At 36.7% G+C, this 24,896-nt stretch overlaps 1 protein-coding gene across 4 annotated transcripts in view; it reads left to right on the top strand.

The window, feature by feature from the left end:
- Nucleotides 1-69: 69 nt before the first annotated feature.
- The window catches only part of LOC110832681 (glutamine--fructose-6-phosphate aminotransferase [isomerizing] 2), a 31,473-nt gene continuing 6,646 nt past the window's right edge, over nt 70-24,896 (top strand). Inside the window, exons 1-8 of one of the 4 annotated variants that reach the window (XM_022069916.2) lie at nt 70-486; nt 14,241-14,438; nt 15,156-15,302; nt 15,681-15,847; nt 17,042-17,183; nt 20,244-20,264; nt 21,820-21,840; nt 24,194-24,348. In XM_022069916.2, coding sequence (XP_021925608.2) covers nt 480-486; nt 14,241-14,438; nt 15,156-15,302; nt 15,681-15,847; nt 17,042-17,183; nt 20,244-20,264; nt 21,820-21,840; nt 24,194-24,348 — 858 coding nt within the window. In that variant the 5' untranslated portion in view covers nt 70-479. The remainder of the gene's footprint in view (nt 487-14,240; nt 14,439-15,155; nt 15,303-15,680; nt 15,848-17,041; nt 17,184-20,243; nt 20,265-21,819; nt 21,841-24,193; nt 24,349-24,896) is intronic. The other 3 variants (XM_087347768.1, XM_022069917.2, XM_022069918.2) reach the window with 3 other exon arrangements.

A 24,896-nucleotide genomic window follows, 5' to 3' on the forward strand; every position in this document is an offset into this window, starting at 1 on the left:
TTAACTCTAAGGCATAATTTGAAATATTGCCAAACTTCTTCTATTTCATTAACATCTGTGTTACGATGTCTGTGATCTATAAATACGTTTGAATGAGAAGTGAACGAATTATGTGCTCACATATAAACGTGAATAGTCGTGCAAATACAAACAAAAGCGTTCGTCATAAGGTGGTCAAAGTGGAGTCAAAATAATGATATAAAAGAATTATTTCATGTATAGTGAATAGGTTTCAAGACCGTTTGTGATAGTGTTCACGTAGCAACACATCATTTAATAGCACTTGTAAATCAATATCTTTCATCACCTTTCCTTATCTTCGTTCAAATCTTTACCAGCAGACGACGCAAAGATTTGCCAACTCCCTGTGCCTGTCGGTGTAGTTAAAAGCACATAGGCGTGCTAGTATAAGGTTCATTCTGTACAATTCGTGCTTTCGCAGAGTGTTGCAGTAGACGACGTGGCTAAACAAGGACAGTATGTGTGGTAAGTAATTGCCTTCATTCACTATTAGTATTTTCTGTGATAACTCCAATTCACAAAATGGGTGTCTTGCCCTATAGCCATGTGTGACAATTCATTCCTTCATACTTAGCTTCTCATAAATGATACTGAGACTGTTATTGTTTTTTTGAAGCATTACGTGGGTTCTTGGACGCGGGATATTTGAATACAGATAGATTTCTTTGGTATTTTAGACGCCAGTTTGCTTCTTATGAATGATTGCCATTGCACTTATTTTTGTTTGTTCCGGTCACGTATGACAAGAGATGCAGCTTTGGGGTTATGTAGCAATTACATGTGTTTCAGGTAGTCTGATAACATTAATGGCCTGAGGTACTGAAAAAGCGTAATTAAATTTACTGTAAATAAATAAAATAACATAATGGTTCTTATAAGATGCTGGAAAACTTAGTTTATATTAGAGTGAGGCCTACATTGCCTTTTATTGTTTTTTCTGGAATCACCGGGAGGTCTGTTGTGTGCTCCAACTGTCTTATTTTGGTGATAACTGGGGATTATCCAGAGTTTTACATATCATAGGTTTCAGTGGCTGATCAAATAATTTAAACATTTTAGATCTCTTATATTTGTATCTCTTAACATTGATTACAAGTTTTACTGAAAGTAACGTTATTTTTGTTATGTACTGTGTATATACTCCCTGTAAATGGCTTTTGGATCTGCTATCAGAAATCATAATTGATCTTAAGAAAGGTAACATGTGAGTCATCACTGTAGATTTTGTTAACCAAAGTACAGGTGATGAAGTGAATCATCGCAATGTGACAAATTCTTAAGTGAAGGCTGCAGTCAGATGTAATGTGTGTGCTTGCCCCATTGTTAATCACCCAAATTCACACACAGTAAGAAGACGAATTATGTTTAATCCTTGGCCTTGAACATGCAGGTCTGCTGGTGAATAGAAAAAATCTTAACCCATTGTTAGAATAGATCCTGGGGCATTTATCCAGTTTCTTATCTTTTCACGATTTTATCAAGATATTTGGCAAGAGTTGAAAGGTGTACAGTGCAGGGTTTCTAAACGGTCTCTGTGAGTGTCCAACCTCTGTTGTCTTGTAGCTTTCGGAAAAATTATTTCCTTCTTCAAGTTTCAGTAAAAAATACGTGGGGAGCCACAAACTCCCTTCCCCTTCATTCGATATTAAGCTTTAGAAGAACTAATTTGATAACGAAAGTGACAAGGAACTTGATAAACTTATATTTAAGATTCCTTTAAAATTTGCTCTGTATAGGATGTGTAAGGATTAGTATGATGACTTTTACCAAATTTAATGAAAATCTGTCGAGCGGTTTGGGGAGATGAAGTTCGTGAACATTACTTCAGTTTCCACATTTACTCTCCAAATTCAGCTTCGCGGTTTAATGGTTAGGTATTCTTCGTATTCATGAGGACCAAGGTTCGAATCTATCTGGAAGCAACCTGTAATGGCTGAGGAATTTCGTGTCCCGAAGAAATAACTTCAGGAGGATTTTTTTTTTTGGGGGGGGGGGGCTTCACCATTCGTCATCTCTGCACTCTATATAACGCAAGTAATTGAGAAAGCGTCGATAAATAAGGGAAGCAACCTATTCAGGCAGCGGCGAGCCTCGTTCTGCTGCTTGTTTGTATTCGTGTTGGAGCACGGACTCAACATTGACCGGCTGTTGACACCTTGGTAGGAGGAGCAACTCTGCGCCTCTCATAATACGACTGAACGAGAGCTGGTCGTTTCAGGTCTTGCAGGGACTTGTACTGGATGGCTGCATCTGTTGTGTTTGCGTAGAAACACTTTCAGACATGGCTTTCACTTTCCACCATTCTGCTATGAAATGTCATAGGTCTTTTTACAATGTGATCTTAATGAGCCGACTCTATGGTGTAGTCACTGACAAGTTAGCATTGGCTTAGCTAATCAAGGTTATTCCTAGTCTTATATGAAACCCGTGCGGGTTAGTTGTTCCCCCCATCCGAGCCATCTTCCTACTCACTGCCGTGAGAACCTCAGTAGCCAGTAGCTCAGACTACATACCGTCGAATGATGAGATTGGCCTGTGTTCGCCTGGAATGACTGAGGAAGACGGCTAAAAGCTTCAACCTGGATAGCATGCTTCCGGGTCGAGATTTGAATCCGGGACATTCGGGGTGATAATTAGTCAGCCGCGACGTTGACCAAGACCAAAATATACACATTAACCGCCATGTGACCTAAAATCTTAGTCCGGGGGTCGCGGTCGAGTGTTTATCTCTCGTGCTTCATATTCGCGAGGTCCCGGCCTTAAAATTCAGACCGGAGACAGACTGTCCTGGCAGTTCTTGTGGGTGTTTCCTCAGTCTCTCCAGGCAAATGCTGGAACAGTAACTTACAGTAAGCCACGACCGCTTTTCCAGAAGCCTTTTACTAGACGTTATCTAATCAAACAAGTTGAAAGCGTCGTTAAGTGAAAGAAAAATAAATAAAATGTATCAAACATTATTACTATTTAATATTGCCTCAGGTTTATAACCAGATGGACCATATAAATGAGTATGCATCTGTTATCCGCTACACGTGATTTCTGCGAACAAATTATTTTTATGTTAATCCTGTTTCGTTTTTTAGCCACATGTTGAAAACACTTGTGTATGCATCACAGGATGTTTAATATTTATAAATTACGCAGTTAAGATTAATTGTGCCTTATCTCGTGGCAGGAAGGGCGGACCCCTTTTAATTTGAACTGCATTGAATCAATGTCCAGAGTTTCATTGTGATAAGATTTTGAAATTTGTAAGAGCCAAGTTAATCAAGATTGCATTCATATTTAACTTAGTTAATCAAATATTAATTATAGACCGCCCTAAGACAATTTAAAATATGATACTCGATTGTATTTTCTGCTTTAATGTTGAAATGTAATTGGTTCTGTCTCTTACGTCAGGCAGTGAGTGTGTCTACGTATGCGACACACATGTAGGTCTGCGTATTTGCGATGACGTAAAACTCTCTTCGTGATGACGACGTTTACTGATCTGTCGATAGTTATAATCTGATCGTAAATAAAATTTTACGAGGCAGTGTTGTACGCCGAGTCCATTAATGATAGTATAGCATATTTGTTTGCTGACTTTTGCATTATCTGGCTTATAAGCAGATGATAGATAAAGTAACGTGCGAAATGATGCGTAAACATCGTGAAATCCTTATTCTAATTGATAAGGCAACCGAACAGTTTTCAGTCCACAGTACTACTACTCCGTGGATCAAAGTTCTTGTTGAGAATGTAATACTGGCTGTCAAAACAAATTCCCACCTTTTATGGAACTCGAAGTTTTGTTATTGTGAAGATTTCCGTCTTCAGGGTTGTTGCGCCGTGTAGTCTGGTAGATGTTTACCAACATTTCAGAGGTCATACTGCCACCCAATTGGCACATTCATCGCCCTGATGATGGTGGCAGTATGACCTCTGAAGCGTTGGTAAACATCTACCAGACTACACGGCGCAACAACCCAGAAGACAGAAATCTTCATCGTCCTGATGATGGAGGCAGTATGACCTCTGAAACGTTGGTAAACATCGACCAGACTACACAGCGCAACAACCCATAAGACGGAAATCTTCATCGTCCTGATGACGGAGGCAGTATGACCTCTGAAACGTTGGTAAACATCGACCAGACTACACAGCGCAACAACCCATAAGACAGAAATCTTCATACTCATCGCCCTGATGATGGAGGCAGTCTGACCTCTGAAACGTTGGTAAACATCGACCAGACTACACAGCGCAACAACCCATAAGACAGAAATCTTCATACTCACCGCTGCTTAAACCTCAAATCTTTCAACGGCTAGCATGTCCGTATGTTTACAACTTCGGCGACTGAAACAGGTTATTATGAGTAGTAATCGAGACATTTCAAAATGCCAGAAAATATTTTTCGAGTTAAATGTGAAAGTGCTTGCTCCAGGTTCCAGATTTCAGTGACGTGTCAGGTACAGAGACGTTTGTGAATGTACATCCTCTAGTCGAAGGCGTTTGCCGAATATAGATAATAAATGTCTAAGATCGTAAAAATTTAAATATACAAAACTGTAAGTTTACCTGTTGTTTTGCATGGGTTTGAAAATTGGTCTATGACCATAAAGGAAGAACGTGGACTGAGGTTCGGATTTTGGTCTTCGGGGTTGTTACACCGTGTGGGTAATATTCGATATAATATGGAGAAAATAATTGGAGGCTGGAGAAATTTTCGTAACGAGTTTAATAATTTGTACTCTTCATCAAATATTGTTCTTATTCTTTCATGGATTTAGGCCATAGCGCCTGTTTCCAATAGTTCTTCGTCCTTGTGGGTTGTATTGAAGTACCGCCTTCGGGATTCTTTCCTCGTGCATCCTTTGGACATGGTTATGCCAATTTTGCTTCATTTGAAATATCGTATCTGTTAAGTTAAAAATCTTCAGTTCTGTCCTAATTTTTTCGCTACGCTGTTTATCCAGAAGGTAAGAATTTCATCTCTGCTGTCTCGATTTTCCTCTTATCAGCCCTATTGGTTGCCCAGTTCTCACAGCCATATGTTAGTACTGGTACTGCCATCAGTTTGTAAAATTTCATTTCTGTTTCTTAATGTACGGCTTATTGTTCCTCACATTCTATAAGACTTACTTAATTTAATATTTGCCTTCTTTTTTGCAGTACGACACATTAGTCCCCAAATAGTTAAAATTATTCACCTGTTTTATTATCTGATCTTTTAATCAATGAAGAATGTTTGGGGGAGGCGAGAAATGCGTACAGAATTTAGTCGAAAATTCTTGACAGATCTAGGCGTAGATGGAGGATAATATTAAAATGGACGTGATGAAATAGGTTGTGAGGAGGATTCTTAAAGGACTATTAGCTTATCGATAGAGACTGTGGTCCATGGAGTTAGTTAATTTATCTTCTGTGATCTCACAGGCAGCTGAACCCGTTCTAGAGGCATTAATTACACTTCTTCCTTTGCCTGATTGAAGTACGAGGAGGTAAGACCGAGCAGAACTTGCCGTCCTTGAGTCTAGTGACTGCAGGCACAGTCGCCTTTAAGGAGCATTGCTCCAGCAGAAGGCAAAATGTTGTATTCGATTCTGAGGATGATCAACGCCGTTAATTCCACAGCATGTTAAATATAACGAATTACGAGGCGCGTCCCAAAAGTAAGTTTCCCACTCGTCCCACAGCTAGCAAATCTTATATTATTATTATTATTATTTATTATTGACTGCAAATGGGTTTATACCCGGTGGCAGTGTCCTACAATAACATACAAAACAATGAGACAGAACAGAACAATGAGATACATCAACACAATGAGACAGAACAAAACAATAAACAAAAGGACACAACAAAAACAATAAGACACAATAAACAATGAGATACATCAACACAGAGACAGAACAAAACAATAAACAAAAGGACACAACAAAAACAATATGACACCCAAACAATGGGATACATCAACACAATGAGACACAACAAAACAATAAACAAAGGACACAACAAAAACAATAAGACACAATAAACAATGAGATACATCAACACAGAGACAGAACAAAACAATAAACAAAAGGACACAACAAAAACAATATGACACACAAACAATGGGATACATCAACACAATGAGACACAACAAAACAATAAACAAAGGACACAACAAAAACCATAAGACACCACATACAATGAGATACATCAACACAGAGACAGAACAAAACAATAAAAAAGGACACAACAAAAACAACACATCCCACTCAAAATCAACCAACTCATAAATTACAAAACCATCCAACCTCAAGTACTTAACTTAAAAAAAAGAACTTAATACCACCTAGACATAAGACAATAACTGTAATGTATTACAAACGTCATGAACTGATGCACTCACACAACAATACAATGAGACACAACAATACAACATACCACACTCAAAATAAAACATCTGACACAATAAAAAAACACACATCCACTAATTAATCACAATACTTAAGAGTGGAATATAAAGTCCGCTCTCAGTACATGAAAATTTTATCCCAAAGAACTACAGCCCTTCATCACTTGGAGACTAAGACACTTCACTTCACTTATCACCATTTATTCCCAACTTAATAACCCTTAGCTTGTAACTACTTTTCTGACCCTCTTTCTAAAGGTGCCTAATTTACAGGGGAAAGACTCTAGCACGCCTGGAGGTAATTGGTTCCAGCTTCTTATGGTCCTATTTACAAAGGAATATTTGCCTACATCCGTAAGAATATTTGCCTACATCCGAAGCTACTTTGCGTACGTGATAGAGCAATGACGTAGCATGGCGCATGCACTAACGGTACTTCCCGCGTTCTCACAGTAGCATCGTTGCAGCTGTTGAAGATGGAGGTTCTTATTCCAGCTCCCGCCGACTGTGAAGTGCGGTTAGTGATAACGCTAGGCCGCACAAGGCTCGACGGACAGCAAGTCTCCTGCAGGAGTTCAGCTGGGAGGTGTTTAATCATTCACCCTACAGCCCGGACCTCGCTCCCAGTGATTTCCATCTTTTCCTACACCTCAAGAAATTCCTGTCCGGTCAGCGTCAGCGTTTTGAGAATGACAGAGAGGCGGAGATGGTTGTCACACAGTGGTTCCAATCCCAGGCGGCAGACTTCTACGACACAGGTATTCAAAAGTTGGTCCCACGGTATGACAAATGTCTCAATTCCGGTGGCGAATATGTTGAAAAATAGCTGGACACTTGCTGTATCTGTTGCAATAAATATTTCCATGAAATTGTGTTTTGTTTCTGTAAACGGCCCCAGGGAAACTTACTTTAAGGACGAGCCTCGTATTTGTCATTAAGTGTAAAATGTAGCAGAGGGAGTTTTCCTCTGTGGTGTAGCGTCGTGTTGTCTGTTTACAGACGTTTCAGAGGTGCTTGCTGCCTCCATCATCAGGGCGTTGAGTAAGCCGAAGCAGAAATCTTTCTGTGATACGCACAGAAATCGTCTCGATTTTCGATTGATTTTGTTGAGGATATTTACATCATGAACTTGGAAAGTGTAAACGTATTTTCCACAGGGTAACCGCAGAGAAACTATAGTTCAACTTTCACAACGTTCCAGCGACTTGTAAACATAAAGCCCACAATAAAGAAAGCTGTTCCTTCGCGGTGAAGTCACGTTGTCAAATCTTCCGTAATATAAAGGGAGATCTGAAAAGAAATGAGGTAACTAGCAGTCGATTAAGGCGAAAGTTGGACCGATCATCCTCTGTTATTCCAGCGAAACTTTAGGACATTAGCAGTCTATTATTTCAGCATCACAACAGCGAGAATACCCTTTTGACTTAGCATTTATTTGTCATTTGCTGTTAAGGAATTTTGAGCTTTATGGGACGATAATTATGACTATATGTTTTTACCGTTTTAGATTTCCCGTCATTCTTGACGGCAAATTTACTAGTACTATTGTAATGACTGAACAATCGTCTCACACCTTATAAGGACACCTGGTGCTGGCAGCTCCGTACCAATATTATATTGGGTATTGTCCTTTGACGTATGTTTGGTATAGACCAACACGACGTTCTGATAGCTAATTTCATTTTTAGGAGCTCAGTTGTCGTTAGTAAGCTGTTTAAATACCATCTTTTCGAGTCCCTCAAAATTTCTAACAGTTGTTCAGAACGAATTTTTTATTCGGGGCGGATGAGAAAAATCTTCGTGAACAAATCCCAAGAACTTTTTAGGCGTTTGGGAAGGAAAGGAAGGGGGGAATTGACACTTCTGTTACTGTAATAATAAATACGTCTGCCAGTGTAATGACAACCAATCACTTGGCGGAACGGAATTAACTCTGCAATCGCTGCGCAGCACTTGGCCAGACCGTGGATAATATAAAATACATTTGGAAAATGGAAAATGATGCTTTACCTTATTGTTGGGTACTTGCAACTAAAGTAGATTACAACTTTAAGACAACTTTTATCTTTAATGATAATTTGAAGGTGTTAATGTAGTCTTTTAAAAGTTTACACAATCACGTGTACCCTTAAATCAAAGGCGAATTCGATTGTGTCAGTCATATTGCAGATATTATTTTAGCGTTTCAGTGATAAAATGTGAAGTACTTATTTCCTGAGCGTGTAATATTTAAGTGTCATTACATTGTCAATGCCAGCAGTCAGTCATTCGAAGATTATATTTATCTTTTTTCTTCCCTGAGTCCCATCACACTCTGATAATACAAGATAATATGTCACCACCGCTGTTTCCAAATAATTTCCACTTCACACTGTCGCAAATATACGACGCCATATAACCAGCGCAGTTGGGAACATCGTCATTGTCATTTTGTATATATCAGTTTATTATTTTATGAGGGAAAAAGGCTCGTTGAACTTAAACGGGGGATTATATCTTCAGCATCTTTATTCCTTAATCCTTCCTTTTCTGTCCTTTATCCCTTTGGTGTTTTTATCTCCGTCCGTAGTTTATCCCGTGTCCCGTTCCCAAAGATTTCAGTTTGGAACAACAGTGGAAAAATACCGGCCTCGATGCTTATTTCGTTAATTGAATGTTTCATCACATTAAAAACAATTGTGTAAGTTTCTTAATGGTAGCAGCACTTGTAAAGTAGACCGTGTTGCTATTTGGAGTCATTACTGAGAACTTATATGTCTCTGTGAGCCCAACCAAACGTCCATAAAATCAAACATCAAACTGTATTTTATATATAATATAAATACAGTCTTGCAGTCATTAAAGAGAGAATTTTTTTATGTAGAAGACAAAAGATCCAAAAACTGCTTTGATGTAGGAGGAGTTCCTTTCGGCTATTTACAAATGTATAAGCTTTGATGTTTTATGATTCTTGTCTGTTTTAATTTCTGTTTGCATAAAACAGAACAGTTATATTTGAGGATTTTAAAAGCTGCGTAGTTTAGGCCTGTGTTAATAATACGTACAACCAGGAAGTAACGTTAAATGAGGTAAGAGACAAAACTTAAAAACGAAAGTTGTGTTTTAAAACAGAATTCACCGATCGGAGGCAATCGAGCCGGAGAGAGTTGGGTGTGGTATGAACACGTTTTTATTCTCGTTGTCAATGCATAAGAAGCAAGTAGAATAATAAGGGTTAGAGCTACAGTCTGGTACCGCAGGGCCCCTTCCCAAAATTATTTAATGTGACTGATTTCAAAATGAAGGTAGTACAATGTGAGATTTCGGGTTCTCATGGTGGCGAATATTGAAGACGGCTGTCTTATGGATTGTTCCGCCGTTTAATTCCGACATTTCAGAGGTTCTTGCAGCCTCCATCGTCAGGCGCGACACCCAGAATTCAGCCATCTTCAAAGTAGTTTCATGTTTGTGTTCGACTACTGGAATATGACCCAGATGGTAAACGCAGGTTAGGTTAGGGAGGGCATCCAATACAAACATCAGTCGAGTTACCGGCTATAGTGATGATAAGGGTTCTCGTGGTTTTCCTCAGTCTATTCAATCAGGTGTCCGGAAACCTCTTAAAATAGGCCACGACTCCCTCCTCCGAAGTTCTTACCTGATCGCTCTACATTTGATTTGATTGCAGGCGTATGTAATGTATGGGCCTGAAAATAAATGTCTTAAAACTAAGCAGACTGGGTAATTAAATAATGTTCGCGTCTTAGTTGCTGTTAAATCCTGTAATGGAGTTTTCGGTTTTGAATCAAAGTGACGTTACATCGTCTGCTGATTTATGGACTTTGTATTTACTGCTGTTGGAGTTTACCGTATTTATGAATTACCGTTATAATCTCCAGTTACTTTAAGTAGTTGGCCTTGGCAATTCTCCTGTTAACCTCAAATGTCTCCGTCCTCTTGACAACATATTAATTTTCCTGCTTCATTTGATAGTCTCGCCTTCAAACGTGCGGAATCAGTAAGAGCGAAAATGACTGAGGGGAGGAACCAGGAGAAGCTTGCCACAACTTTCATGAACCGCTTATAAGGAGACATTTCCCGTCAAGAACGACGGGAACATCTAAAGCACATTCGTATAACCACTTATTTAACTTTGTCACAAATTGAATTATATAAATTAGGATTTGTTTTAATGGATCAGAGCAGAAATTTAAACTGAATGTGATAGATGTGATACTGACGTTAATATGGAAAGGAATTTTCGAACCTTACTGTATTAACGTAATAATAATAATGCATTGATGGAGCAGAGTTCTTTTTGAGAAGCTAATAGTCTGCTCAGCTATTGAAGAAATTCCCCGCCTTTTATGGAACCAGAAGGTTCGTTATGGTGTTCACTAGAGACCGCCATTGTCTCAATAATGATGATAATAGAATGACAGTATGACTCGCCTGTTAGCATGTTACTGCGATGTTTACGATTATGATGATAATGTGAATCCTTTGTCTGGGAGATGCCTTTGAAGGAGTCGTGTCTCACACCCCCCAGTAACAAATTCGATCGAAATAGGTTCGAATGCTTTTGCACACAGTTGTAATCTAAATATAAGACCATGAGATAATTTGTTATGTAAACAATTTCCCTCTGCCATCGCTTTGTGTACAGAAAACAAGGTTGTGGAAGTAAATGCAAATGGCGAAGCCCCCCCCCCCCCCCAGAAACGAATACACGCGCAACACTAGTTATTACAAAACATATGTCTAGGTGACACGTAGCCGCTGTGATAACGGAATAGAACCGCGCAAAAGAGTCCTCACCATAATCTTCTTCGTCGCAGATGCTGATTTCAACTTTTGACGTTTGTAGATTAATGTTCAGCTGACGCACACAGTTCGGTGAACTGACTGCCCCCGCAGTATCCCAGGTGCTGAAGTATAATTATATTTTTTTAAGGTGGTAGTGGTCTAGCGGTCAGAACACTAGCCTTGTAATCCTGGGGTCTCGGATTCGATTCCCGGCGGTGCCCGGATTTATAACTTGTGTTGGGCAAGGCCGTGATCTAGGCATCACGGAGTTTTCCTCCGGGGGCTTCCCCGGTTTCTCCGTGGCATCCCAACAATTACTCCATTCACACACAGAAGAAGGCAATGGCAAACCACTTCTGATCACCTGCCAAGAACGTATATGAACAGGTCCCAGTCCGAGAGAAGGATGGAAGGATCCTGTTCATATGGACCTGTCGTCAAACAGAACACTAATAATACAAATAAAAAGTTACGCCGAATGAAAATAAAAAAGTTTTAATAAGTATTATTTCATCTGCACAACTTTATTTATGCATTAATGATAGCTACGTTGTAGCCAAAACATATTTATGTCTTAACATGCGGACATTGTAAGGTGGAATTCGATCATTGTAAAATCTTAAAAATTGAAGTGTGTCTGGCATTTTAATAGAATAGATTAAACGGTCGGTTGTATGAAATATGTACAAGATCCTCGTAGGTGGTTCAGGGCGAAATTGTTTTATTGTTATAATTTTTAACATTCTAAGTTTTTGTCACACGTTCTGTTAAAATATGTCACACATTTCAATTTTAACTAATCTTGATCATATGCCACCTAATGATTGTCAGATGTCAGTCCGAAAAATGTTGTGGCTATAATGTAGCTGTAATTAATATATAATTAACGTATAATTGTTGTGTAGACAGAAATAACACTTATTATTTTTCATACAACACAACAGGATACCTCACTTCGAGATTAAAAATGTTTGATAATAACGTTTTTGTTTACAAGCAAAATTCAGTGTACGTAACAAAACCAGGGCTTGAATTTTGAATTCAGACATCTGAAGATGCAATCGGATTGAAAACAGATATTCTTTCAAGCGGTTGTAATAGTTGGTAGATTGATTTAACATATGTCGTGAATTGTTGCAGTTGTGGGAGTGGCTTCGTTATTTTATTTCAGGGGGAAAAAATATTGAGATTTGACATAGGCCTGGTACTTTATTAAGTTCTTAGTACAAAAACTAAACATTTAAAGCAACAAACACAACACAGATTGTTTCTCAGAAAAGTGAACTACAAAATTAATACAACGTAATAAATAGTACAAGTTTCAGGAATATTTATTTTTATGAAGATGTCAGCATGATCTGTCGTTACATACTCCAAAAAAAGGGGGATTAGTAGGTAAACTCATAAGAACATATTCATGTAATTTTATCCAACTTTCACCTTTTGTTATGAGTTTGTGCTGTTATGTACTGCACCAGACAATACATAAGATCTTAGCTTGATCTGGAGGAGAGTGAAGTTAAAATATTATAGTAAAAGTATGTTACATGTTTACCTTGGGTTTTACTCCTAGCAACCAATAGCGGTTTGCAAGGTCGATGCAGACAATACCGTTCTAAGGTAGGCGTCTGTGTTGCTGTTATTTCACCTCCAGATCCAGTTCCACTTGACAACGCCTCGTTTCGCAGATAAAAAAGTCTTTGACAATTGTAGTAATCTGATAATATATAATGTAATACTTTTTTAATAAAATTAAAAAAAAATCGCATGGCATGGACTTTTCTACTCACTTGGGAAAATGATTTTTTAAACTAAAACACGTCTAGTCCCACGTCCTCGAAGCTCGTGAACTTTTCAGAAACGAACAAATAAATTTAACATTATTATTGTTAATTGAATAAAAATTTTCTTGGATATTATCCATCGTCTAGTAAATATAAAACGTAAAACGACGTTTCGGAGATGGGACTCTATCTCCGTCTTCAGGTTCCTACACAGTTGGGCCCACTAGATAGAGCTAATCCCTATCTCCGGACCAAATTATTATTGTTGTTGTCAATGAATGAGATATCTCTGTGGAACTACGACCGCTATTGGGTCCATAGTCCATCCGCAGGATGAAAGATGGAGCAGGGGTGGAATGATTCTGACAGCGGAAAACCGAAGGACTCGTGGAAGAACCTGTCACAATGCTACTTCGCCGATTACAAATCCTACTGGACAGACCTGGTCGCGGACCTGGGCCTCCGCGATGAGAAACCTGCCACTAACTGCCTTTAGCGGAAGTAAGCCTAAGATTGTCTGAGGCCCAACATCTGACACTCTCAGAGAGTTGAGGATTTCACATCGGCGAAGACATTCTTGTTGGTCGTTCGGTCTGTAATGCTGTGTGGACTTGTAGATAGATGCCAAAGTTTCGGAGAAACATATCGCCCCAGTGCTTAAGATGGGTGTGGTATGTTTCTCCGAAATGCTGGTATCTGCCTGAAAGTCCATAAGGCGTTAAGACCCAGAAGACCAGCATTGGTATTCTTTTAACGAAACCAACTTCGCTGTTCGTCATGACGTGGCACTTGGACTCAGAGACACTTCGCACTTTAGTTCATTTACCTGAAGATTTGTAATGCTGTTTGCAATGCAAGCGACAGAATTCCGTTCTTTGTCGCCAGCGTTTGGTGTGGCTTTGCCCCCCTACTCGTTGTTTTCATATCACGCAATCCGGACAGCATGATCTTATCTCCTCCTGCATGTAAACTGGTAATAACACCTGCCCAACAAACAAAATGTCTGTTACGACTGGCGGGAAAGAAATTCTGATTACGAAATTACTTGGTCAACTTTAATAAATAAACTTGGTAGTCTCGAGTTAAGATATTGTGTTATTATCATGTGGATGGTTCTGGGTCCGATCCCCAGTCAGATGTGTGTACTGATTTTTCTGTTAACACGAGACATTTTATTTTGTTTATAACCAGTGTTTTAGTACATACTGTTATATACTATCAGAAAAGAATAATAAAAGTGTACTAATTGTTTGTGACAGGAATCTTTGCATATCTGAACTACCTTACTCCAAAGACCCGACGTGAGATTTTGGAACTTCTTGTGAATGGGCTCAAGAGGCTTGAATATCGTGGGTATGATTCTGCTGGAGTGGCTCTAGATGGTGCTGATGGCAAAGATATTTCTATTGTGAAGAAGAGTGGCAAAGTGAAGGCTTTGGAAGATGAGATCCTTGCAAGTAAGTATCTGTGTACCTGAATATCACCATAAGTTGATATAGGAAGATTACTCCATTCCATATCAACAAAGAAAAGCACAATTTCCACCCTGATGGTCTAGGATGTTTACGGGATTTGTGGTGCACGTTCGATGAAGGTTTTGAATGTGTTATAATGGGACCTCCCATTGTTTTTATTTCGTGACATATTTAGGACAGAATAGTACAGAATGTGGAGACAAAGTTTTGAAGATAATGTTAAAATTGAGCATGTTGTTCTCTTATTACTTCGAGTCAGTCAGGGGATTCCACGATCTTAAGAAAAAACTGCAGGGAGTTAATTTCATACATACATATGTAAGCCTATCTATAAGTTTAAGTTTTGTAGGTAGTGAGTCTGTTATCTTATACTAGATTTTAGATATTAAAATTGATTTCCTTTATTTGTGAAAAAAGTGAGTAAAAGCTAACACTAGTCTGAGATAAAATAATCACGTTGAAGAGGAAGGTGTTGCGAAATAAACAGAATAATGAGAGGAAAAATTCCCACTTAATTATAATAAACTAATATACTGTATGTGAGATAAGATAGAGTGCATATCACTGTAAAGACCAATTGATAGACTTGAGATAATATTTTATGTTCTATTTGCAATGTTTCTTCTTCTTCTTCTTCTATGGCTCTCCGGTCCGTATTCGGTCCATGGCCTCCTCAATTCTCAATATTCTTGTTTTCAGGAGTAAAGGAGTTAGATTTTGATGGCACCACAACCTGTCATGTTGGAATTGCTCATACTCGTTGGGCCACGCACGGTGTTCCTAGTGAAGTTAATTCTCATCCCCAACGCTCTGATGCCAACCACGCTTTTCTAGTTGTGCACAATGGTATATTTCTTAGTATAGTTTGTTTTAACTAAATTTGATCAAGTTTGTCTTAATATACATTTTATCTTGAAGCACCGGGTCTCTAATTAAATGATGCTGAAGACCAAATTAACTTCTAAATTGCATTTTATCATTCAGGACATCTTTCGATTACCTTTTTTTGTTCATTTGTGATGTGATATTTTGTGAGAAGAGCAAAGATAGAGTGTATCTGAGAACAATCTGTTAAATAAATTAAGTAGATAACAGAATAAGAGTGGAGCAGGAAAAATTACATAAAAGTCATTTTATGCTTTTTACTCTGCATTTGTTTAAGTTAATTAGAGAACAATACATTTTTATGGTACTGTGCCAAATATATGTTCTGTGCCTGTTTAGGTATTGTTACAAACTACAAGGATTTGAAAATGTTCCTCTTGAAGAAGGGCTACCAGTTTGAATCGGAGACAGACACAGAAGTCATCGCTAAGCTGGTGTACCACATCTATTTGCAGAACCCAAATTGTTCTTTCAGGGAACTGGTAGAGCAAGTGATTCAGCAGCTTGTACGTATCTATAAGACACTGTAGCATACTTACGCAGAAATCTCCAGTTATCATCATCCATTAATGTTTCCACTACAGTTTGTTGTCACCTGACAGATCCTTGTCTGTTACTCGTTCTTTTCTCACATGCATTCCTCTGGTATCTATGGCCACTCTGTCTTGTACGTCTTTTGTCTGTTGGTCTGTCTGCACAGTCTTTGATCTCCCCAGTTGTCATTTATTTAATATAATTTTAAATGTTGTGTAATGCATGTCCATACTATTGGATATCTTTAACACAATCAACTTTTCTTATAGTTTTATAATTTTGTAACTAGCTGAATGCCATAATTTTAAAGTGCATCTTTTCTGCTTTTTGCTTCTTAATACTCTGTAGGTCCAGTTAGCACTGTAAAATAATGGGAAGACTGGCTGTGTCATAGCACAATTGGTTAGTTGCCAGCTTCTTACCGCTGAGGCCCAGGTTTATGGGAATTATGGCAGACAAAGTGGGGTGGACTATGGGCTCATTAATAATTATAGTTATTTAAGTTTATTAATTAAAATAAGTAACTGTCAGTCAACATAGCATTAATCAATATCAGAATGTTTAAAAACTTTAAAATTGTATCTAGTAACAGTATTGTGTAAAGGAGAAATGAAGGTGACATTACACTGTTTAAACATTCAAGCCACCTGTATTAAAGAATTTAAGAAATGTTTGTGTAAACGGTAATTAATAAAAATTATTTATAATGTGGATTATCCTGCAGATATTAATTGTACGATCAGATTAAAGGGGTGAGATGCATACTACGTTTTAGTCAGAGATCATGAAAGGAGCAGACCACTTGGGAAATCTGTTATTTGTGGGTGAGACTATAATATTGAAATTAATAACAGAGGGATAGAGTTCAAGGATGTGAACTGGATTTATCTCGCTCAGAATAAGGTCCAGTAGCAGACTCTTGTGAAATGCTAGTGGACTTTTGATTTATTTTAAAAGAATGAGAATTTCTTGATCAGCTGAGCCACTATAAATTTTAAGAAGAACTCTGCTACATGAAGTTAGTGTATTATTAAGTTTTTTTCTCTCAATAATAGAGAATGCATGTGACATGACATTCATAGTGTGAGAAACTTGGTTTTGTCATATTATGTTGTTATTAGATGCTTGTTTTACTACACTTTTCTTTCGTTTTTAATCCTGAATAGGAAGGAGCATTTGCTTTATGCTTTAAAAGTAAGCATTTCCCTGGAGAATGTGTTGCAACTCGTCGAGGTAGCCCTCTGCTGGTTGGAATAAAAGCTAAGACTCGTCTGGCTACAGATCATGTACCAATTCTGTACAGCAAAGGTAATTTCCACATGTCATTGTTTAGTTTATAGTGCAGCATGTTTCTAAATAATAATTTAGCAGCCAGCATATGTGGTCAAAATAATTGCAATCTTTATACTTCATATTTATCCTTCAACCTTGAGTGAATTCAAATATTTTCACAGGCTACAATCAAGGAAAAACCATTTTGAAAGGTGTCAAGAACTGTGTAGTTCGTTTTCATTCCATTTCTTATAACAAAATTCCTTTTTCAGTTTTGTCTCAAGTGCCAGATCCAGTCTGTTTTGGGCTGCAGTTTGCCCATCTCTCATGTAAAGAGATCCCTAAAATCTCCAGTGATATTCTTCATGTTGGAACTGGGCATTCCTATATGTAAGAATGAATGGCTTATGAAATGCGGAGTTCATCCATTTCTCTCTAGAGAACCATAAACTTTCTATGCTGATGCTAATTGTAATAATTTTGCAATTCAAAACTTCTTCATTAGCCACTAATTTTTTGTTTCATATAATTAATTATAGTAAAGATTATATTATTGAGATTTTGGAAGTGGTGGTATATGCTACCAATAAAAACATGATGTTTCTTTATTATAAATGGTGTTGGTCAATAAACATAAGAAAGTACATTTAAGACTCCTGCTTGAAGTCTCTAGTCTGAAATCAGCTGTACTTTAAATTGCTTGTGTTTGGGATATTTTCTGCATGTGCAGTGATTTTCAGGATCAGAATTTGTAAGGTAGTACATCACAGTTAGTGCTTAAACAATACGTGTAAATATTACGTTATTAAATATTAACGAGTCATTCCATCCCTAATAATTGCCGAGGAAATAACAGCTTTGTTTTATTGAACAGAAAATAGTAATGTTGTTGACTCTAATTAAAACATACGTAGTAGGACATAAGGTGATGTATAATATCTCAGACAGTAAAGTGACTGGCGGTAGACTGAACAATGAGGCTTTGATTTCCATAATGGTTTGGAAGCCTCTTCATGGTGTAGTGTGAACTAAAATCTCACTCTTGATATTCTTTTGTACTAAAATTTTCTGTTCACCTATCTTTATGCTAAATTCCTTGTTTGGTAATTTGACAGTTTAATAATTAAAAGATGTATGTGATGATACATTTGTCTAGAATATTTGGTATCAGTAAAGAATATTTTAAGATTTATTTGTTGAGAGTAAAAGTAAGAGAATAAAATAACATGTTATGTGTATACATTTCAGTTTAAAGATAGGTATAATTCATATTTATTGTTTGTTTAAAACACCATGGCATGGTTATGTAATGCTTTACATACATCAGGTAAGAATAAGTAACTGTTATTACATGGTGCTTCAGAAGTTACAGCACTAAGGAAGTACAAACATTTCTCCATTTGTGCATTTTTGATTTAAAGTAGTTGAATCTGTGCCACTTCTTTATGTTTGTTTAGTTCTAACTTTAACATGGTCATGCTGTCAGGCAGGCGACATAATGGTGAAAGGTATGGCGCTGATGGAAAATGATAGAGGAAATACAGAGTTCCTTAAATATTAACACAATATTGTTACAACTATGTACACATTTTAAATGAATGAATGTCTATAATCATTTATTGTATGGGAGTTGAATACCATCATGGAAAATTTGCTCTTCATTTACACATTACCCAAAACACATCTGCCACAAAAATGGAGAAATAACTGTTTTGAACTGTATCCTTTTAGTACAAATTATTGTCTCTTTGAATGAAACTTGACATTCTCCTGCACTGTGTGTAATGCGTATTCCCTGCACAAATACGCCAATGTGCCTATTTAGGTTGCATGCTGTAATTAAAAAAGATTATATGTATGGCTTTGCATGTGCTAATAGCATGGTATTTTTGTGATATGTAAAATAATCATTCTCAAAGCTCTTTTACGGGGTCTAGATTTTGTGAATTAGTAGTGTCATACGTACTGCAATTATGCAGTGGTATAAAGTTTGTTAACATAAAGCTGTGTACCTCTGTCATTTGTCTGTTTGTGTGTGTGTAGAGTCGGTGTTCTCTGCTCAGCTAAATCTCATATTTTTGTTTATTTTACAATTTATTTATCAACTGCATAGGTGACACAGCATCAAAGGAAATAAATATCGTGAATGGTGATAAATAAGGAAGGATAAAGAACAAAGTATTTTCAAGGCTTATTTAGGGTCCTCTCATTGGTCTTTGAATTTCTTTGGCAATAGTGTTATGTTATTGCTTTGTTTGTTTGTTTGGACTTTGTCCATCATCTGCTTTTTCAAAAAGTCTAAAAAATTATTAAGACCTTAATATCACTATGTTTGAAAGGTTGGATATTTAGTTTAATCAGTTCAAATGATCTACTGACTTAGTTTTATGTATATTTCTATAGTACAAGATTTTCTTTCTTTGAACAGTATCCATTTACGTAAACTCTTATTCCATCTTACTTTTAAGCTTGCACATCTGGATGTAATTTTTAACCTATTCAGCGTTGTGGACAGAACATTTCTGTTGTATCGAAGGTACTCTGTGAAGTGTTCCAGCTGTGTTCTGTTGTATGTTAAGTGTGTTATAGTATGAACTGAAATTCCACCCCTTCCCCCCTCCCCCCTCAAACAAAAATTAAGGGCAGGGCATTAACACTTTCATATACCAGTATTACATATGTACATATGAATGTGTGTGTGCACGCGCCTGTGCATGCATGTGGGTTTTAAAGTTAGCGGAGAAACTGCTATATCTTTACATACAATGACAAAATGTTGCATGGATATCTAGTTGGTAGCTGTTGAGTGAATGTCGACTAACATGAAATCATCTTGCATGTTTCTGTTACAAACACTGAACATGTTAATTGTTCTCTTTTCTGTGACAGACCTTATGTAGATGTAGCTTTGAGACTGGACAATATTTGCATTTCTGTGGGCCATAGTACATATATTTTTTGCTTATAATCTTAGGCTTGTCTTTATGTAAATAGACTAACATATTAACCATATCACCTCATTCCATTGTAATTAATTTTATGTGATATTTGTTTTTATTTTTGCATGGTCTGATTGACACCCTTGGCACCCTACAGATGAAAACACTGTAACAACAGGTAGTAGATACTTCAATCTCATACTTTCTTCTCTTTCTTCTTTAAGTACTTGATATAGCTGTTTCTTTAAAATTCTGTTCTTATTTTCTGATAACTTTTCTTCTTTGTAATGTTTTCTTAACATAGTATTACTTATGTTACCCATAATCTGAATTAAGAACCATAAATCTCTAACATAACTGCAGTGAAGAAATGACCTCTTTTGAAGTATAATTTAAAATATTTTTCTGGGGATGATAGTTATAATTTGAGGTATTTTATGATTTGTCAGGATTTTTCATATTTATTAATAATTACATTCATCCACTTATACAGAAAATAAGGAGGTGTTCTTTACATCTGTTTTGCAATTATGGTGATATGTTTTGACAATTCATTTTCAGCTTCTGGCTGCTGTAGTACATTTAATGGGAGTCCTGCATAATTGTTATTCTCATTGCTGGTTGCTCTTTTGTGTCCTGGACACACACTTATGATGGTAATGAGCACCAGAAACTATATGAAAGTTTGTAGTGTGAATGCAACATCTTCTGTCTGACATTATTTTCTGGTCTTTACTCTGATAAGCGCTTGTTCCTTTCTCTCTCAATCAATTTGTATCTTATTTCTCTACTAAATTTTCTGTGACTAATTAACAATGTAAATAATACTTTGTATAGTCTGTCTGTGATATATGAGATTGGTTTTTAATTCAGATAATAAAATCTTTAGGGTATCTAATAGTTCTTCTTTATTCTTTAATAACTAATGTTGTACTTTTGGTGCGTTCTTACTTATCTCACTGTGTCAGTTCTTATCTGTAATAAATGTGGGCAATTTTATCCATTACAATTATATCCCGTGTTCTAATATTGATGTACTCCAACTTTAATATGTGTGAATCACTGAGCTGTCTATATACGGTTGCAGTTAATATCTGAATGTCCTGGCTGAAATTATCTGAAAATAAATTTATATTCAGCTTATCACAGTAACTTTTATTTCACCAGGATTACATATTACATACTACAGAATATATTTTCTAAAAATCAGTTGTTAGAAATTCTTGACCTTAATTTCTGTCTTAAGTAATCATTGTTGGCAAAATGCAAGTGTCAGGATGTAAGGATGTGTACTGAAATTGTAACAGTGGTTATAATATATGGGCATTTATGTAGACTAGATTTTAGTAGAGGGTTTTCAAATGTTTTGTTTTATAAATGTTTTAGTCCAGCAATTAAAGATTCTCCTAAACGTGCTTTGAACTAGAAAGTTTAATCTCAACCAGCACAACAGCCCTACAACTCACCTGCTGACATTTTAATTTATACTGATTTGTGATTACTTGATTATTCAAAATATACCTTATAAAACTTCGCCTTAATGAGCAGTAGAGTGGTTGTGCTGTTAATGGGTTTAGTTTTTTTGTCTTGTGCTTGTTTTTATTTTATGTATGGAGGTCTATTTATGCATGCCCATGATGTTTCGTTTTGCATGATATTTTGGTATGTTGCACTAATTTTCATATTTCTCTGTTTCATTTTTGTTAAACAATCTGTTCCTGACCTTCCATTAGATGCAGAATCACAAAACCCAGGTACAAACTACATTTTTAATTTGTTTAAAATCTTCCTAAATTCTGTCTTTATTTTCTGTCTGTGCTTCTAAGTTTGCTTTTCAGTGTCAAAAGTCATAACCATATCATTTTATAGGAATCCATGTAATTTACACTCGAGTCTGTAACTACATATATAAGTAACTAATTGAAACTAAACTGATTTTGAGCAACATAATTTCCCGTTTCCGTAAAGGAACAATCAGAAGTGTACCAAAAAAATTAAAGTTGTCAGAATTAACCTTTATCCTCCAGGAATAGGGGATTTAAATCTCATACTAGGCTGCTCGTGGCTCGATTTTAACCTCGGGTTTAATGATTTAACGGTACCTGCTGTGATGCAAGGCCAGATGAATAAGACATGAGCCAAGACACAAAGGTGATAAAGGTTAATTTGTCTGATGATGGAGGCAGCAAGGACCTCTGAAACATTGGTAAACATCTACCAGAATATGCAGTACTGCAACCCAAAAGACAGCCAGCTTTCTACTTGCTGCCATGAGAACTAGAAATCTTACAAATGTAAAATCTATTTTCTTTGCAATATTACAAATTTTTGCATCAGTTTGCTCTCTTTGTTCTTAACAACAAATGCAAAAGTTCTTTTATATTTCTAATGACATAAATGATTCTGAATAATTTTTGCCTCTGAACTGATATGGTTATGAGCTACAGCATGTGCTTTGCCTTATACTGCATTATGCTTAGAGCTTGAATTGTTGTATACACACACTAAAATGTATAAATGACATAAGTAATTTTATGATTCATTCTGTAATTATTTTTTTATTGAAGGAATCTTTCTAATTATTGTGGGTCTGGATGTGATTTTTTCCTAGGTAAGAATACTGTAACAGTTTAAATTTCTTATGTAATATCTCCATCATATTGGTAAGTTAAGATTAGAGTATACAATTTGAAATATGTCTTACAGAAATTAAATATCTTCTGTTGACACAGTAGATATTTATACAGTTAAGTAAAAAAATTATAAAAGGAAAATATTGTTCTTTTTTTGTTAGTTTCCAATAATAAATATTATGAATAAAATAGAAATACAGTGGTATCACGCAGAATTAACACTCTGTAGCTCCTGAAGAGTTGCCATGTAAATCCACTTCATTTCTGATCTGAAACGTAGGTTTTGTGGTATGGTAGAGGTTAGATAGTTCTGAAGCATTTTTATTGGATGAACTTAATCCTTTTTCATGGATAATTTGTGATTATGCTGAAGTGGATGGACCTTCAGAAGATAGGAAGGGTCATTCTGCTTTGTGCCAGCACTGGGATAATGGTAAGGGGGATAATTTTATCTCTTATTCTGTTTAATAGTGCAGATATGTGTTTTGTACAGGAAGTATATCTCCATATGTCTTCCAGGAAAATGTTTCAAAAGCAAAAGAAAACAGGAATCTCTTGGAGCATTTTGGTGGTTGGTTTCTTATGCAGGCTGTATTAGATATTTCCTGTGGTATCTAAGGGTTGTCTGTGGTCATGGATAAATTTTGTGGCTCTTCACATCTGGATGACTGAGATATGCTGTTACTACCATTCAGTGTACTTAATCACTTTCCTTCCACCAAGTAACAAAATTTAGTGTTCTACTCACTGGTGAATGGACTGTCCTTAAATAAGAAGTTTATATTTCTGTAGACCTTTGTTTGATAAGCCTTTTAATTGTGAGGTAAATTTTACATTATAAAAATATATTTTCTTACTGTTTGAATTAATTTGTGGCATATACCAGGGACAGCTTTATTTTTACAGTATTGTAGAAAAAACACCTCTGTGTTACAGTTTTACTTAGAAAGTGTCAGCAATGAAGAGCATATTCATGCTTGTGTAAAGTAGTGGTCTATTGAGTTTCATCACTGGGTGCTATCATTTTATAATAATGGAAAGGTACTGTCAGTATGTTAACATTAACTTTAAAAAATGGGAAGAACTATAAGAAAGTTTATTTATTAATTAATATTGTCAATCTCTGTCAACTAGCTGATTAAATCAACCTATCTCAGGTGAGTGAGTGAACATTTCTCAGGCCCTGGTTGTAATAATTAAGATGATGACATTGATGTTGATGCATGAAGATTATTATTAACATATTCATGTCTTGGAATTTAAGGAGATTTTGTTAAAATTGAATACAAAGTGCCATATCTGATTTTAAAGTTTAAAGTCTTTTTGGGAATTTTCTATAAATTTTTTTATTTAAAAAGTCTTACAGTACACTGCAGCATATCTTTAGTTCATCTGGATGATTCCTTAACACATTAACCTCTCACTCGCTTTCTGTAGTCGTTCTGATATTAGCTATATAGTATATTGTCTACAGACCACCGACCACATGGCAGAGGTGACTTGCCGATTCTTCCCCGTTCTGACTCAACGGCAGAGTTCCAGCCCCTGGAAGATAAGGAAGTGGAATACTTCTTTGCTTCGGATGCTAGCGCTGTCATTGAGCATACAAACAAGGTTATCTTCTTGGAGGTGAGCTAGTGATTCCATCACAGGACTCAGATTTTTAAGTGTGAATGAATTTTTAACTTTTTGGCGTAAATACGTTTATACAGAAGGGTCATTCGGCAAAAACAGCATTACGAAGATGTGTAGGATCCATACCAACAATGTGTAAATATGGACCAACCAACCAACCAACCAACCAAAGAAGCTAACTGAGGGCGGAGGCCTGCGCAAGCGCAAGCATCGTCCCTACCTAGGTGAAACCATTCCTGCGCACAAGACGCATTGCTGGAAATGGTAAACGGTCTTAATATAAGAACGGAAATTTTGCTAACGCTAATGGGGTTTCGTCGTGGCGGGAGCCTCGACCATTCAAACTGGGATGTAAATATGGACTGACAGTGGTCAGCTTTTATATGAACTCCTGCGTGCATAACAATGCTTTACTCCTTTACCTAAGAAACTAATTGTTATGTCATCTGTTTATTCGGCATTGTTGTGTTACATTACTGCCGTCAACAATCCGATTTCGTTATTGCGGAAAGAGCTGAGCTGTGAATCGCTTGTACTTATCT

This window comes from Zootermopsis nevadensis, unplaced genomic scaffold (genome assembly GCF_977971745.1).
Source record: "Zootermopsis nevadensis isolate Lab colony 2312 unplaced genomic scaffold, Znev_1.0 Znev_ptg000012l, whole genome shotgun sequence".
NCBI lineage: Eukaryota > Metazoa > Arthropoda > Insecta > Blattodea > Termopsidae > Zootermopsis > Zootermopsis nevadensis.